A 17,030-nucleotide genomic window follows, 5' to 3' on the forward strand; every position below is an offset into this window, starting at 1 on the left:
AGTTCCAGACCAAGGTTGAGTGGACTTGGGACAAAAATCCCCCATGGAGGATAGTGTTAAAGGTACAGGTTGTAGGACCTGCCACTAGAGGGCGCACTACCAAAACAATCGCGTGGTTTGATGACGCTAAAAAGGAGCGTGGAATGATGGGATTTGTTGTCTTCAACCCAACCGCTGACGGCCATCAATCAGATGGAAAGATAAATCATGGATTTAACGCGAGTTCAACGATTTGCGTGAGTAGATTACATACAGAGACGCAATGCCCCGCGTTTGGCGTGTATGCCCCATAATACTAATCTTGTTGATCGTTATAATAGCATAGGTTTTCTGTAAAGATACGAATCAAAACAACTCACCTGTCGAGTAAAACACAAGCGAGATCGGCATCTCTTTCTAGTTGAAGTTTGTCGCAAAGCTACTTCCGCTTTTGTCCACGACACTGTTGTCATGTGGTTTCTACGTCAGTAAAGGCGGTAATAAAGGGTAACTAATGTCATTGACAGGCGACTGCACTGCCCCGTGTCACTGTTTAAAATGGGAATTTTCTCATGATTTACAAGTAGTTGAAAACATTAGAGATATTGTTAGTAATCAGCTGGACAAAATATATAGCCTAGTGGTTTTTGGATATTTTACTGCAAATATCTTACAAATTGTACCTTTAAGGTAAAGGCCTTTCTCACTAGCTGAGTGATTTGACAGATCTGACAAGAAGCTGATGGCCCCTTTGTGCTGCCTGTCAGTTTCCAATTCACTCTGTCTTATTTCAGTGCTCTGAAGCACAGTGCAAGCCTGAGTGAGAAGCAGAAGTCCGCCATTACTGTTTTCTTGCTGTAGCTGTTGGAGGTACAATGTCAGTGCCAAAGAGCCATTAAAAGTGTTGTGTGTTGGGATGCACCAACGAACATAGGCGTCTCCAAAGACCGATGAGGACACTGTGGTTAAATTTCGTTTTCGAAGGAAATGTCCCAGGAAAAAAAAACGGAAAAGTCCTTTACATTTGTGCTAACATTTTACACTGGACTGCCTCACAAACTAGGGTCAGTTCAGCGCTGGAGTTGTGCAAAAGATTGCTTCTGAAAAAGGGATTGATACCAACGCTTCATATACAAACGTCCAGTCTCCAGACAAAGTAAGCATCACTTATCATATTCTGTTTTCCAAAAGAGCTTCTTGGCTCTCTGTAAGGCTAATGTTGCTTAAGCTACCATTGTCTCTGCCTGTTTTCACTAATGCTGTCTTCACGTGCTACCAGAATGATCGTGAATAGGAATGTAGATGTAAAAAGTTGCATTTGGAAGCAATGTGAGGTCAGTAATATTGTTAAACTGTAACACGGAGTATGCCCGAGAGCATGACCTCTTGAAGCTCCGCAATCTTCTGAAAATGGAGGCGGGAGCACCAGCTCATTTTCATTTAAAGGGGACAAACACAAAAAAACATTTTGGCACATACCCTAAAAGTAGCAATTTCAGCAAGCTATAAAAAATTAACCGTGGGGTATTATGAGATAAAACTTCACAAACACATTCTGGGGACATCCGAGAACAATTTAAAATAGTATATCAATGCATTTTATGGCATCTTTCTCTTCTGTTATCACTGCAGAACAACCTTTGTAACTTCATTGGTATATTTAGTTTAGGTACTTTGTCTAATGAGAGTAAAACGGGTGATGTAATTGATTTGTGTGCTAGATTATGGCGCACAAATCAACTACTTTCTCTTCTGTTATCACAACCTTTGTAACTCCATTGGTATATTTAGGTTAGGTACTTTGTCTAATGAGAGTAAAACGGGTGATGTAATTGATTTGTGTGCTAGATTATGGCAATTGTTATGTCCAAGAATTAAGCACTGTGAACTCACACAGGTTCTGGAGAAGTTCAACCTCAGCTTTGTTTGAATGAACCCTGCATGTTTTCTCAACGATGAAGTAGTTGGCTCTCGTCCCCAAGCCTATTTTTTGGTCAGGACAACTGCATCTTTATTTTAGCAGGCAGACGGTTCTCCTTTCATTCAACTTGGTGCAATTAACCCCATTTCAACAATGACCTCAGCCTTAATCCTGGGCCTTTTGATAGAGCTGGGTGCAGAAAACAACAGAAGCCTTGAGTCACAAAATAGCCCTTGAATCTGCTTGTAACTATCCGTAGAGGCCACTGATGGCTACCCCTTGCTGGCAAAGGAAGTGATGTGTGATTTGGAGGCATTGCTGCACACCCTCTCCTTGATTAAAGAAAAGCCCATTCATGGGGGTCTGCTTTCTTTCCGTGCCACCTTTGCGCCTTTTAGTACCTCATAAGACCAGACACATCAGACCATGTCTTTGTTAACCTCTTGCGCCTTCAAAGTCTTCACGACAGAGGCACCTCTTGCCCTCCGGCAAGCTAAAACTCTTAGTGGGTGGGTGATTGTCTGCTAGTATTCCAATGAGGAAAAATGCTAGCAAGGGAACCATCCTGAGGGTTCGGTTTCACATGCGAAAGAAGCCAGATATGTACTATTCAGCCTTTAGGAGCAATAGAAATCAGTCTTGTTGAAGGTTTGGCCACAAGCTTGCAACCACCAGTGCAGATACATTTACTTGAGAAGGAACACTGCATAATGTGTTAATACATTTTCAGTGAATGTATCTTTAATATGAGTCTATTTTATTTTATTGCACTGGTGAATTTATTCTACTTGTTTTAAGTATAAACTAGTTAAAAACAAGTTAAACTTACCAGTGCAGAAAGACAAAATAAAGTTCAAAGGCCTCTTTTACACTAAGATGAATGTTCAGTGTAAAAGTTTGACACAATAGGCAAGGCAAGGCAAGTTTATTTATATAGCACATTTCGTACACAATGGTAATTCAAAGTGCTTTACATAAAAGAAAGTAAAAATCATGAAGAAAAATTATTTCAAAAATAAAAAAGCAATTTAAAAACGTTGAAAATGATTTAAAAATACTTATTTAAAATGAATTTAAAACATTTAAAAATATAAAAATGATTTGACATAAAATACAGTGAATATGTAAAATACAGTGCAATCAGTTCGGACATCGCACAGTGCTCATTCAATAAATGCGCAGCTAAACAGATGAGTTTTAAGTCTAGATTTAAATGTGACTAATGTTTTCGACAGGGTCTGGCTGCAGGCTTGCACTTGCACTCTCTCAGATTTGCATTCTCACACTTGCACTCTCAGACACTTGCACTTCCGCTAGTGACATCACTTGCAGTCGTTATATTTTATTTTGTTGATTTTTTTTTATTACTTTTTGTTTGCATTTCCCGACATTTTATAACAGTAGCCAGGTGGCGAAGACAAAAAAAAAAAAAAAAATAAAATAAATTACAATGTCACTTGCAATCGCTGCTTGCACTCTCCGCTACCTGTGACGTCACTTGCAATCAACAAAATCGTGCGTGTTGCCAATGGAGACAAGACGCTGTGGTGGTGATTAAACGATTAAAACTAATTTAGTACTATAACGTACAGGGTCCTGCAAGAAAAAGACAAGACCGGCAAATCCGTGGCCAGAACACCAGAATATGAATGTTTGCGCAAAGTCTCTCGCTAAGCGTAGAAAAAAAAATACACTTAACATGGCTTAATATATTAAGATGCTATTAAATTATCAAATTAAATATACAGTTCATTAATATAATGAATATGTATATAGTATTTTCCTCACATACCCCAAAATGTGGCATAATGGACTAAGATGATAAAGGCCAAACTCAATATGCTTCTCTACATTATTAAAATACATAACTGATATGTACAGACAAGCACGTGAGCCCAGAATAAATGCAAGATGCAAAGTTCGCGTTAAGCATTTTTCCATATAAAATAAACTTTCTACAACAGGGGTGTCAAACATAGGCTACGGCCCGCGGGCCAAACACGGCCCACAGAGGTGTCCAATCTGCCCGCATGAGGATTTTAAAAATAATATAAAATAGTAAAATAAACATCAGTTTGAAAATTAAATAAAGTGTGTTTGCTACAACATTTTTATTTTTAATTTAAAGAGGAACAAATTACTAATTTATTTACGTTGATATTACGCCTCGGGAGTCTGGACACTTAACATGCGCATTTTAAAGCGGTGCCAGAATCTCGAGCAGCATGAGGATATGATGATAGCTGCTTTGTAACTGTGTGGCAATTGTATTGTGATTTTAAACGTCCAAAAGAAGATATCTGGCCTGGAACGACGGACAGGTTATTTAAGGAGAGATGGAAAAAAGGTATTATTATCTCAACAACATGTAAGTTTAATCACAACTCGTGGCTAACATTAAATTACACTGTGACACACTGGACAGCTTCGTATGGAGAAAGTAAATGAGCAAGGAGTGGGCAATATTTATCTTGTACTAATATCCTAACTGTTGTTTTAATGATGTGTGAACTGACATTTTGTAACTTTGCAAAAAAGAAGAAAAAAAAAAAACATTGTGAGAGTTTTTCAGTGTCGGATGAAGGCTATCAGGTTACAATATAATTCAAGATACAGTATGAGGCAAAAATGCCCTGTATTGTTTTTAAGTAATGTCTAACTATATCAAGAGTATTGCTTTCCCGAATGTCAGCGCGATCACTTTTATACAATAGCTCAACTAAAAAGATGCTAGTATTAAGTGCGTTATATTAGTCTCAATGCTGTCTATCTCTGTTAAGCCAAGGAGAAGTTTTTAACAAGGCCAAAGTAAGACCAATTGTGTGTCTCCGGGCAGCACTGAATATTTTGTTACTGAATTAATCTTTGTTTTTGAACAAAGCATTTGAATCTATTTTGATTCAGTGGCCCATTCATAAAGATAATCACTAACTTCATTTCTAAATGAATCAGCCGTTTTGAATGAGTCAGTTGATCACTCATAAAGACAGAGATTTGCTGCCACCTACTGATGGCTTTAGTGTCTTATTTATTTTTCCATGTCAGGCTTAAACCATCTCAAAAACACACTCTGCAAAAAAAAAAAAAAAAAAAAAAAAAAAAAAATATATATATATATATATATATATATATATATATATATATATATATATATATATAGTCTGTATGGTTAATATTAATGTAATTGTAAGCAAACTAGAGTTTAACAAGAAGTTAATTCGGCCCGCACAAGGGGACACTTTCTCTGATCCGGCCTTCAACCTTAAATGAGTTTGACACCCCTGGTCTACAACTTGTTTATATAACTGTCTTTGTCCATTAACCTTCATTATGTGTTTTATTTATAATGATTTACTATAGGAGGAAAACGTTTAATGTACAATTCAACGCACTGCGTTCTGTACTCATCTGCTTGCCTGTAAGTGACGTGACATTCAGCCAAGTATGGTGACCCATACTCAGAATTTGTGCTCTGCGTTTAACCCATCCGAAATGCACACACACAGAGCAGTGAACACACACACACACTGTGAGCACACACCCGGAGCAGTGGGCAGCCATTTATGCTGCGGCGCCCAGGGAGCAGTTGGGGGTTCGATGCCTTGCTCAAGGGCACCTAAGTCGTGGTATTGAAGGTGGAGAGAGAACTGTACATGCACTCCCCCCACCCACAATTCCTGCCGGCCCGGGACTCGAACTCACAACCTTTCGATTGGGAGTCCGACTCTCTAACCATTAGGCCACGACTTCCCACACGACTTCCCCGTACGGAGTTGATCCTTTTAAAATCACTTAATGCATAATGCATAGTCATATTTGCTGGTCTGTATATATGTTGAGTCAACAACAAGACATATAGGCTAGGCCTAATGAATTGTCTTTATCATCTTAGTCTGTTATTATGCCACATTAAGCGTTTTGTTGTATGGGAGGACAAAGTTTGCGCATTGTGTTCATAGCCATCTGCTTACCTTGTAGTACTTTAAATAATACATTATGCCATATTAAGTGTTTGTTTTTTCTACAGGAGGAAAATGCTTAATGAAACACTTTGTGCATTGCATTCATATTCTGCTTTTCTGTGGCCACGGTCCGGGCTTGTCTTTTTCTTGCAGGACCCTGTACGTTATAGTACTAAATTAGTTTTAATCGTTTAATCACCACCACAGCGTCTTGTCTCCATTGGCAACACGCACGATTTGTGTTGATTGCAAGTGACGTCACAGGTATGGGAGAGTGCAAGTAGCGATTGCAAGTGACATTGTAATTCAGTTTCTTTTTTCTTGTCTTCGCCACCTGGCTACTGTTGTAAAATGTTGAGAGATTCAAACAAAAAGTTATCAATAAATAGAAAAAAAAACAAAAAAAAAACTGAAAGTGACGTTGCTAGCGGAAGCACAAGTGTCTGAGAGTGCAAGTCTGAGAATGCAAATCTGAGAGTGCAAGTGCAAGTCTGCAGCCAACGATTAAGTTGTGCTCAAAAATCGTAATGGTTGTTTGAAAATATCTAAAATACCTAAATATTGTTTCTATTCTGTGCCATGCAGGTGTCAGAAACAGAAAGTTGCACAGCACTTTGTGTACTGGAGTAACTAGAGTATTTCGAATTTTTTTTTTTTTTAGAATAAAAAATGAAGATTCTACTGTACCTTTACTTTTATTATCTTTTTTCTTATAAAAACACCTTAAAAAATTGAATTGAATCTGTATTTTGGATCCTTTTTGTTGTATTTTTGTTGTAGCTGTATTTATATAATATATACTGTATATTACTATATATATTAGTACAAGTATCAACTTCACAGCTACATTTATGGTTAGCAGATTAAATTAATTGCCGTACTTAAAAAGTCCCTTGTTTTAGGGATCGATAATGTAATTTGGCCTCTGACCCTGGATCCATGGAAGTAGTCTCCTTATCTGGGACAGCAATTGACTAATGAAATACTTCCTCTGCCTTGTAAGAATCTCTTATCACAGAGCCAAAAGCTAGGTCTCTTTTCTAAATCTTGACAGCAGTGTTATAAATACATTTATATCATACACACATAACAATTAGCTAGTTCCTCCCTGGGAGATTAGTCATTTGAATTCAGTGAATATATGTATACAGACTTAATCATTCATGCAACTATAAAATTGTAAAGGTTTAAAATAAATCCATGTAATCTGCAAATCCAAGATTAGCATGCACCAAAGTGCTACGTATTTTAACAGTTTAATGTGTCCTTCAACTTTTTAGTCAAAAACTTCAAACATTTCCAAACATGAAACCCTTCTACAGCATCAACTGGTCAGTGACAATTTATTTAGACAAGGCAGACGAAATTACAGAAAGAGACTTGGTGCCCAAGTCTTTCTTTGTCCCCATCTGACCCCTGCTCCTCCTTCTTGGCCTCTGTGCCTCTCACCTAGGCTGTCTCTCTGTGTGCAGGGGGTAATGGGATACCTGTCACTGGCTCTAATGGCCTTTGAAGGACTTGGCTAATCCCCAGAGTTTGCATTCAGTGAGCCATAAAAGCGAAACGAGGACAGAGGCAGGCCCCTGAAACTGTAAAAGCTCTGAATTGTGTGAGAGAGAACATCACCTAAGTGTGCAACCCTGGCAAATGAGTGTAATAATGTACTCTCAACTGAGTTCAAATGCCCTAATAGTTGTGGTTGAAATTTGCACAACCTCACCTCACTATTGCCGTTCTGAATGGCTTCTGTGATGGTGCCACCAAGGGATGTAGTTTATATCAGTACCATAATGGTTATCGGCCGATATTGGAGAATTTTGTTTATTTTTTTATCACTATTGGTCGATATTGGATATTTAATTGTGCATATCTATAACATCTATTTGGATGACCTTTTCTGTCATCTAATGTTCACTTACAAACAATAATAATTAAATTGTATTAAGCATTAAATTGTAGATTTTAGTATTTACTAATTAAAACAAGATATTATATAATATTAATTGGGGCAACAAAGTGATTATTATCCATGTCATGAAAATAATTATCGGCTTATCTGTAATATTTAGAACTTGTAATATCGGTGCATCCCTAGTGCCTCCAATAATATGAAAAAAAAGAAAGCAACAACTACTGTAAATGTACGCATTTTTTTCTAAGCAAGACAATTTAGAAAAAAAGATATAATCCACTGAGTGCATTTAATCTGTATTTTGCATTCTCTGTGTTGGTATAACTGTATTGGTATAAGTATACATATATATATATATATATAGATTTTAATAAATATATATATTGGTATAGGTATCAACTTCAGGGCTAAGTGTTCTGCTAGGAGCATTTGAGGTAAAATTCTGCAAATCAGTTTCCATATTAAGGATAAATGTTGTTTTCCAACCATGACCCTCTGGTGCATAGAATAGAATATTGTTTTTATTCTTTCATTCAGTCCAGCTTGAGTGAATATGACATGCTCTTTATTATACTGGAGAACACATGGCGAGAAGTAAAGAGCAAGCCTGAAACAGATGTCTCACATTACAGCCAATGGACATTTATGAGTATGGACAATAAATGCTTGGCAGAATTGTTTAACTTCAGTGTGTGTGACACTGTCAAATATTATTATTATTATTTTATACCAGTTTCTGTATGCTTTTGTTCATGCTGTCTGAAATATGTCAATATAACAGTCTACATAATAACTGACTTAAAAAGTGCACGTGTACCATGCATTTTATAACCATTTTAAACTTTTAATCGGTCTGTATCACTAATAGTGGTTATATACTGATATACTTAAAGTTAACTGTTAAATCTAATGTTTTTCCAAATATTAAAATGAGAATTAATTTTATAATATATTTCATTATTTGTGATGTCAAAATCCACTTTTAGCATTATAAATGATTTATTTATTTATTTAATTTTTACATTTATTTAGATTAAATAGTATACATTTTTATATTGGCTATTTTTTGGTGAATTATCGGTTAATTTGATTGAAAACTTCTTAAGGAAATCTAATTATCTTTGAAAAAGGTGTTTATAACTTGGTGGTTCTCTGTTCTTGTGTAGTAACTGCTGCAAGGCCACATCTTGTGCGCATCTTGTTCATGCTTATTATTGCTGAAAAATCTATTTAACAACCAATTTAATTGTGAATAAGAGCATGTTTACCTCACACGCAGGCCTCTGGTGCAATGGATAGCAGACTAATAGGATGAGAAAGACTGATGTTATCAAAGCCAGTGTAGTTTAACACACACCACCCCACCCCCTGGAGATGGCAAGAATGTGGGAACGAAGAGAGAAATCAGGCCAGGCAAAGAATCGCCTCAGCCACGTCCTTTCTTTGCACTCTCGTTGTTTCTTTCACCCCTTTCTCTTTACTACTTTCGCAGTCCGGACGGACCAAAATGCAAGCGAGTACATCTGAACAAACCATTGTCCTGCTTTTAAATGGCAAAGAACAGAGTATTTTTCATTTTATTTTATGTGCTTTTTGCATTTCTCCAGTCCCCTAAAATTTTTTATTTTTATACATTCCAGGCAAGACATTTCAAACTATTTTGATATTCTGTAACTAATAGCAGGACATTCAGATATTTTTAAGTGTGACTAAAATGTCCAAACCATATATTTTAGATTCCACCTTATATATTTTACATATTCCTGAGTTTGACCAATGACTAGTTTGGTGTACTTAAAAACACGTGTGAATTAATCAGCACTGTGTAACATTTAGTTTCGAAAATCAGTTGACATGCGGACCCCATTTAGTCCTGAAAAGTCAAGAAATCTCTAGCTTTTTTTCCCCACACATTCAGCTTTATAGGGAGCATTGGAAACTGGTATAATAAACAGCTTAGCTGTACACATTTATTACATCAATAACAACCATAAGTTACATTTATGGCTGTGTAGGGTGTCATGGGATCTAAAAAAGACATGAGAATCATTACTATAGGCTGAAAAGCCGAGACAGACTTACGTAATTTGAATAACATACTGTAATACGAAGCCAAGGTGGAAAGCCACACTAAATTTTGGAGCATAGACAAGTTATATCAACATACTAGGACAGAACCACCAAGGTTACAAGGTCATATTCACAACCCAACATTAGTGTATATGTGCAGTGTGTAGGTATACTGTAGGTGGATACTTTTACAATTTAGAAGAGATTTGTAGCCTTTTAAGACTTCATATAGTTATGATGCATGTCCAGAAACTCATGTTGGAACTCCTCAGCTGCTCTTTTTCAGGATCATACAGCTGTTAATTAGCTCATAAATTTAACAACACAGCATAAGCCATTCATGCATACAAGTAAAGTTGTTTTACCACACTTATTGTAAATGTAGAGCTGTAGTTCAATCTTGCCAGAAGTTGTAAAATTGGATTATTATTATTTTTTTGCCATGAACATAAATTTTCAGATTAAATCCATTATGAATTTACCTGACCCCAACAGAACACCGAAAATGTTTTTTGAATTACATGCAAAGAGGACCCCAAATTAGATGTAGAACAGACTATTAAACCATTATGAAATTATATATAAATAAAACCCTTTCTGTTTATACAAATGCTGTTCTTTTGAACTTTCTTTTCATCAAATAATCCCGACAAAAATATATAATTTCCATGAAAATGTTAAGCAGCACTACTATTTTAAGCATTGACAATAAAGCACACAAAATAGTTTTTGAGGTTAATTGAGGTTAATTTCACTTTTGGTTTGAAAATGGCCTTTACAGTTGCCAAAATATAACTTTGGGGCTTATTTATATTTATATATTAAATATAAATAAGCAAGCCCAGCTCAGGTGACAAAGAGTACTGTAATGCATTACTTTCCACAAAAAATTAACTAAGTAATGTAATTAGTTACTTTTTTGGAGTAATGCAATATTGTAATGCATTATTTAACTTTCCCCAACACTGACCATCAGATGATAACCTCTTTCTCCAAGGCACCAACATTAGGTGATAATTCGATTTTGAGGGTAACATGGTCCAAAAGTAGGGCAGAGCAGTTTCCAACACCCTTGAAACTCAAGCTGTTCAAAGCTGCAGTGACTGGGGTGGGCTCACGGCCTGAACACTCATCCCACACACATAGGTCTCGAGTTCATTCAGCTCAAGAGCACCTAGGAGGAGGCTGATCTGATCAAAGGTGCTGGTCACGGCCATTAGGCGCAGCAATAAGGAACCAGCATGAAAAGGTTGTGATCTGAAAAGGGTTAGGAAAGAAAAGGAGAAAAAACAACATCAGGACCCTCTAAAGGAAAAAAGCAAACTGTGAAAAAATTGAAAAGGTATGTCAATCAAGTACAAGCACCCAGCTGGACACAAGAGATTCCCAGGCTTTCACCCGAAGGGGCGACAGGCCAGAGAGGGCTGCTGGAGGGGGCAACCTGGGAAATTAAAGACCTTCTTTAAAAAGCATGCAAGGGAAGGGGTTCGCCAGAGAAACTTAGCTCCATCTTTCACCCTGTCGACCCCCTCCTTCTCTTTTTATTGATGTGGGTGGAACTTTGCTCTGTGTGACAATAGCTGTGTCATTAATGAGACCATGTCAGCTTCCAAATCTCAGGTAGGTAACAAAGGCCTATTGGGAGCAAAGGGCCAGTTGAAGGAAACATAATTTTAGGAACCTCCTGACCTCCATCCTGGCTTTCCTTAATGCTAGCATCCACATCCCGCATTCTCCACCAACTGCTCCTTATGCTCCTCTTACCCGACAATAATTCTGACAAAGAAAATGCTTTGAGAACTCCTTCGTGCTTTTTTTTTTATTTTTTATAAATGATTTTCTTTCAATGTCAAAAAAGGCCTGAAAGATCTGAAGATGGGCTCACTTCCAGAAAGTAAAGGGTGGGAGATTAAGGTAAAAGTAAAAGAGTAAAAAGACTGTGCAAAGGGTTTTCAGAAGTTACCTGTGAGATGGGAAGAATGCGTAGTCTACACTTGACTAAGTCTGTAGAAATGAGGATTTAGCTTGTAAAAGATCAAGCAGCTTCTTGAATTCTCTGGCCAAAACATGTCTAAGGTGTAGAGAGTTTGCTGAAGATGAGATGAAAACAAACTCAATGCAGTTTCTCTGAAATTATTCTTACCTGCCAAACCCATTGGTAACTTTAAGGGATCTTGCATAATTCCTCCTGTTCTGTGCTAAAAATCCTTTACCTAATTTGTTGCTCCTGGTCAAAATCAACTTTTTTTTTGAGTAGGGAAAAAAATCTTTATTTGTACATCATTTTGGCAATGGAGTCCAGACTGATGAGGACATTACTTATATATAAATATATGTATGTAACAAGGTGTGGACAAAAGTCTTAATTATTAAAAAATATCCTTTTTTTCACAACTTGTCATGCCCTGTGTGAGCAATGTTTTAGTCCAATGCGATAACATAAACTAACATTTTTTGGGGAAAAAATATTAGAGTTAAAATGACTGGAACACAACATGATGGTTAATATATATATAAAAAGAAAAAACTACAGACAAAAAGCATAATGGTGTATACTCTAAATGGTATATTTATTCACATTACCACACTGTACTGTAGGTCTCACAGTAAGCTGTATGTGTTGAATCACTACAAAGACCCATCTCATTTGAGCCATTATGTCATGATTCAGACCAAAATGGTTGCGTTGTGAAGATTAACCTCTGAAGTGTTTTACTGCCTTCAAAGTTTTAGGTTGTGTTAGAACATTTTTTTTTTCTCAAGAAATTTAATTCCTTGAGCACTCCATAAGCTTAAGACACAATAGAGGACATTTCCAAAAGGGAATAAAGATTAATGAAGGTCCAACTGGCCTTTATAGGTGTTTGATCATGCGTCAAGAACTTGAATCATTTCACCTAGACAAATCTGCACCAAGTACCCTTTGATGTTACAGAGCGTAACATTTATATGAAAATTATAGGAGAATGGGATTAATGGCATTAAAAGCAGTTCTTTTTTTCAGGAGGTCTGTCTGATTTTCACAGCTGAATTGGACTTGACTTACACCTTTGAGCATCTGAAATAATGAAAATTAGAATTAACAGCACTTACTTCAGACACCGGTGTTTTTCATTTAACTGGACACTTCCTCATAAACTCAATGTGTGATCCAATCATCTGGGAGACTAGACGGATGTCTTATAAGCTGTTTGCACGCATTGGTCACCAACGCTACCATATTTGTAAACACAGCTGAGACAAGTAAACAACACATTGGCCTTCAAAGACAGACATTATAGAATGAGGTTGCAACTGTATACCTGAGTCATCTATCAGCACGTCTTCATGATGAAGGGCTACATGAAGACATTACTTAATTTGTATTTCATGAATCGATGGCAAGCATTGGAGAACTGTTGTTTGCTTTTTACTTTTAAAGATTACCACAAAAATACATATAAGCAATAATGAATAACAGAAGTTTGTAATATAGTGACAGTAAATTACTGCAGTATCTTCTGTTTTATCGGTGTCAGTGATTTAATTTCCAAACCCAACCGAAAATAGCTTACATCCAAGGATATTATTCTATTGCTTCATTTTCTATTCCGTTTTCCAAGTCTTTCTGATAGAACACAGTATTTTTAATCATAAAAGAACATTTTTTATTCAACAAGTACATTCATCCCAGGAAGTGTCACAAAATTGCAGACGATAATTAGTCTATGAGTTTAAACTGGAAGAAATGACTGTTGAGAAATAGCTACACCTGCTCAAACCCGACAGCGAGGGTTTACTCAGTCACAGCTGAAAAGCTTTAACCAGAATCCCAAACCCAAGTTCTTCAGACTGCCCCCTGCAGCACATGTGTTCAACAGATCTGCTTTCCTGTGTTTTTTTGTGTTCATTTCCCAACTGGCGCTAGGTCAACATCTCATTCAGCACCTCGACGTGTTACAGTGTTTACAGTCCTTGTCCAAAGCCAACAGCTGATTTGTCTGCACCGTTTCCCCTTGCAGTTTTATAGAGAGGCACCCAGCTGACACCAAATGGTTTGCAGCCTTTTGTGTTTTTTTTTCTTTTTAAGCTGCTTTTTATGAGCCTTAAAAACTCATGGATACTCCCAACAGATAACACCAGACATTATGAAGTATGTGATGTAAAGAATTTGCACAGATTGCTAGGGTAATCTCAGGTCATCTCCAAAACAATCTTCCCTATTGTTGGGTCAGACTCCATATTAGTGCAAAAACAGCATTAGGAGAACCTAGCACGATGGACATCTAACCATAATCAGCCTAACACCAAATTTCCAGATCATTGAATTACATTGTAACTCGTAAATTCCACACTCTCAACATAGTTGTTTTCTCAAGAGATTGGGTTGAAAATGTAATTCTTGTGCACAACCAGCAGAAAACAAGATCACCATTGAATCATGCATTTATCACCATGAAAGCCCAATTTTTATTTTGGCAAGTACATATGTAATGCATAACTTTACTTGCGACTTGTATTCGTAACTTTAACGTTTTATCCCCAACACTGGCCGTAATATCAAGCTGGCATATTGTAGTTTTCTACATTTGTGTTAATTATGCCGTAAGTGCCATGTGAATTCCAAAGAAAACCATGTTTGGAAATCAAGGTTGTTCTTGGTGGATTCACAAAGAGCATCATTCAAACTAGCCTATTGTAATGTGTCCTGATTTTTCTTGTCCTGGGAGAAAAAAAAAAATCCTTCCCTTGAGCATATGTATGCCAGGTTTTCTAATCAGCAATGATAGAGTGGCTTTTGATGGAGAAACTCGCCTTTTCTAAACCAGACTTCTGTTGCTTTTTTTCCCCCTCCTCAGGTCTGATGGAAATCCGATCTGTCAGTGTGGGAGTTGTCGCCATCAAATCAGTCAGCACCGGCCTGTACCTAGCTATGTCCAAAAAAGGAACGCTCTTCGGATCGGTAGGTACATCAAAATGTTTCAGTATCTTTTAGTCTTAACATTTAGAAAATTACAGAAACAAAAATGTGCAAAAGTGAGTCATCCAGTGTATATCCTTGAACTAACTTTGAGTCTTTTACCGGAATGTCCAAATGTTTGGCCGCTTACTGTTTTTGTGAAATTAGTGCGTGCCACCAGACAGTTGTTTGTGGCTTGTTTAATGAAGACGCCCCATTGCATGGTGCACTTTAACTGCTCTCTGAGAAATCTCACCCTGGCAATCTGTCACCCAGCCATGATAAGATGGCTTACAGATGGCTATATCTGTCCCCCGATCCCCAGAGTAAACATGACAAACCTTGGGAATCACTTGAGGCTTAAGCACCCTTCTTTTCTTACTCTTTTGAATGATTATTAGTCACATTCACTCATTCCGCAGTGATCTTATCGGACTGTAGGGTAAAGCAGCCTTGACCAGGACTCTTAAGTGTTGCTGTCATCATCCTTTTTGTAATTTTCAAGTAAATAGCTTTATCCAGTTGTGGCATAGTGGCAGTCCTCTCTTGGGTTTGTCAGGCATCTTTCTGAGCCCATGTGAGACAGTGATGGTTGATTTACAAAGACAGGCTGGTTGAGATAAATACAAATGCGTAAAGGGTATACAATGGGATGTTTGGAACATAACTCTCTCCAAGATTTCTGAAGCTCTTCACCACATGGTTCAGTGAGCCTGGTAAGACAATATGGTTTAATATGCTAATCACTAAAAGGAAATCTCATACTCAAGACATGGTGATCCAAATGTAATTATTTTAGAAAATGGCAATTGAATTGCCCCTTATAATATGAATATTGTGGCCTTAATGGTCAAAATCTGCCTTAAAAAATACATTTCAATGTTGTCTCCTGTAGCCACACTTATGACTTTGGGAAATAAACTTTTTTTTTGCTTATCCTTGCAAAGAACCTTATATATAAAAAAAAAAATAATAATAAATATATATATATATATATATATATATATATATTCAAAATAGAAATAAATAAATAAATAAAAATAAATAAATAAAGAAGAGAGAGAGAGAGATTTTAAAATCTATTGATTTTTTTAAATGACAATTTTTAGTATTTTTTTTGTATATTTTTTTTTAATCTAAACATATGTAACATCGTCCAATATGAGATTTTTGGTAAAAGCCAATTTATTTTATATCAGAAATTTATTTTCTTGTCATCTGAGGTAAATATATATATATATATAATTATATTATATAATATATATATATAATTTTCATATGGTTCTGGAGTACGTAAAACAGATATCTTGTTTACTCCCTACTAAAAACATTATAAAATACAGCATCTATCAAGTTAATCAGAGTAGATGTTTTGAGATGATTTGAGTCAGCTGTTTGCCGTTTTTAATGTTCAGTCTTCATTATATGTTCAGTAAACAGACTCTTGATGTTGCCATCATGATGAATATGTTTTTGAATTTCATAAGCGATAATGAAGACAACTTAAATATTATTTTCATCCAAGAATTCACGTGCCATTTTAGTTCTATAGAAAAAAACAGAATTTATATGAATTTGACAATGAAATTGACTAAAATTAAAGAATATTTTTGCCAAAAAACAAGTGTATAAAAAAAGAACACTGCAAGTACTAAACTGTAAATGTTTTGATGTTGTCAACAAACACAGTTCGAGTAACTCAAACTGCACTCTTCATTTGTCTCATTGCAGGTCAGGTACAGCCCCAGCTGCAAGTTCAGAGAGCGCATCGAAGAGAACGGCTATAACACCTACGCCTCGCTGCGCTGGAAGCACAGGGGCAGGCAGATGTTTGTGTCGCTGAATGGCCGAGGGAAACCCCGCAGAGGTCACAAAGCTAGACGGAGACACCCATCTACTCATTTCCTCCCTATGCTGGCCACATAGCTGGACTCTTCCTCATGAGCAATGCTATCTGCATTTAACAGGGACTTATTAAATGCTATTAAGTTCCGGTTTGTATGTTTTTTTCTTGAGTACTGTCATACACAGTACATTAACTTATTTCTCTGTCTTTTGGCTCAGCGTAAGGCCCAGTAAAGTTTACAGTTTAAAGCAAGTATGTTAATATGATGTATATACAGGTTCCATATTAATTTTATTGTTGAGTTAACTAGACATTTACTGCATCTATCTGTTCTCCTATTATGACATATTTCTGAGTGACATCATCAACCCAGTCTCATTGTAAAAAAAAAATAATAATAA

At 36.5% G+C, this 17,030-nt stretch overlaps 1 protein-coding gene across 1 annotated transcript in view; it reads left to right on the forward strand.

The window, feature by feature from the left end:
- The window catches only part of LOC132131797 (fibroblast growth factor 22-like), a 32,572-nt gene extending 15,542 nt beyond the window's left edge, over positions 1-17,030 (forward strand). Inside the window, exons 2-3 of the mRNA XM_059543918.1 lie at positions 14,683-14,786; positions 16,515-17,030. Coding sequence (XP_059399901.1) covers positions 14,683-14,786; positions 16,515-16,709 — 299 coding nt within the window. The 3' untranslated portion in view covers positions 16,710-17,030. The remainder of the gene's footprint in view (positions 1-14,682; positions 14,787-16,514) is intronic.

This window comes from Carassius carassius, chromosome 48 (assembly GCF_963082965.1).
Source record: "Carassius carassius chromosome 48, fCarCar2.1, whole genome shotgun sequence".
NCBI lineage: Eukaryota > Metazoa > Chordata > Actinopteri > Cypriniformes > Cyprinidae > Carassius > Carassius carassius.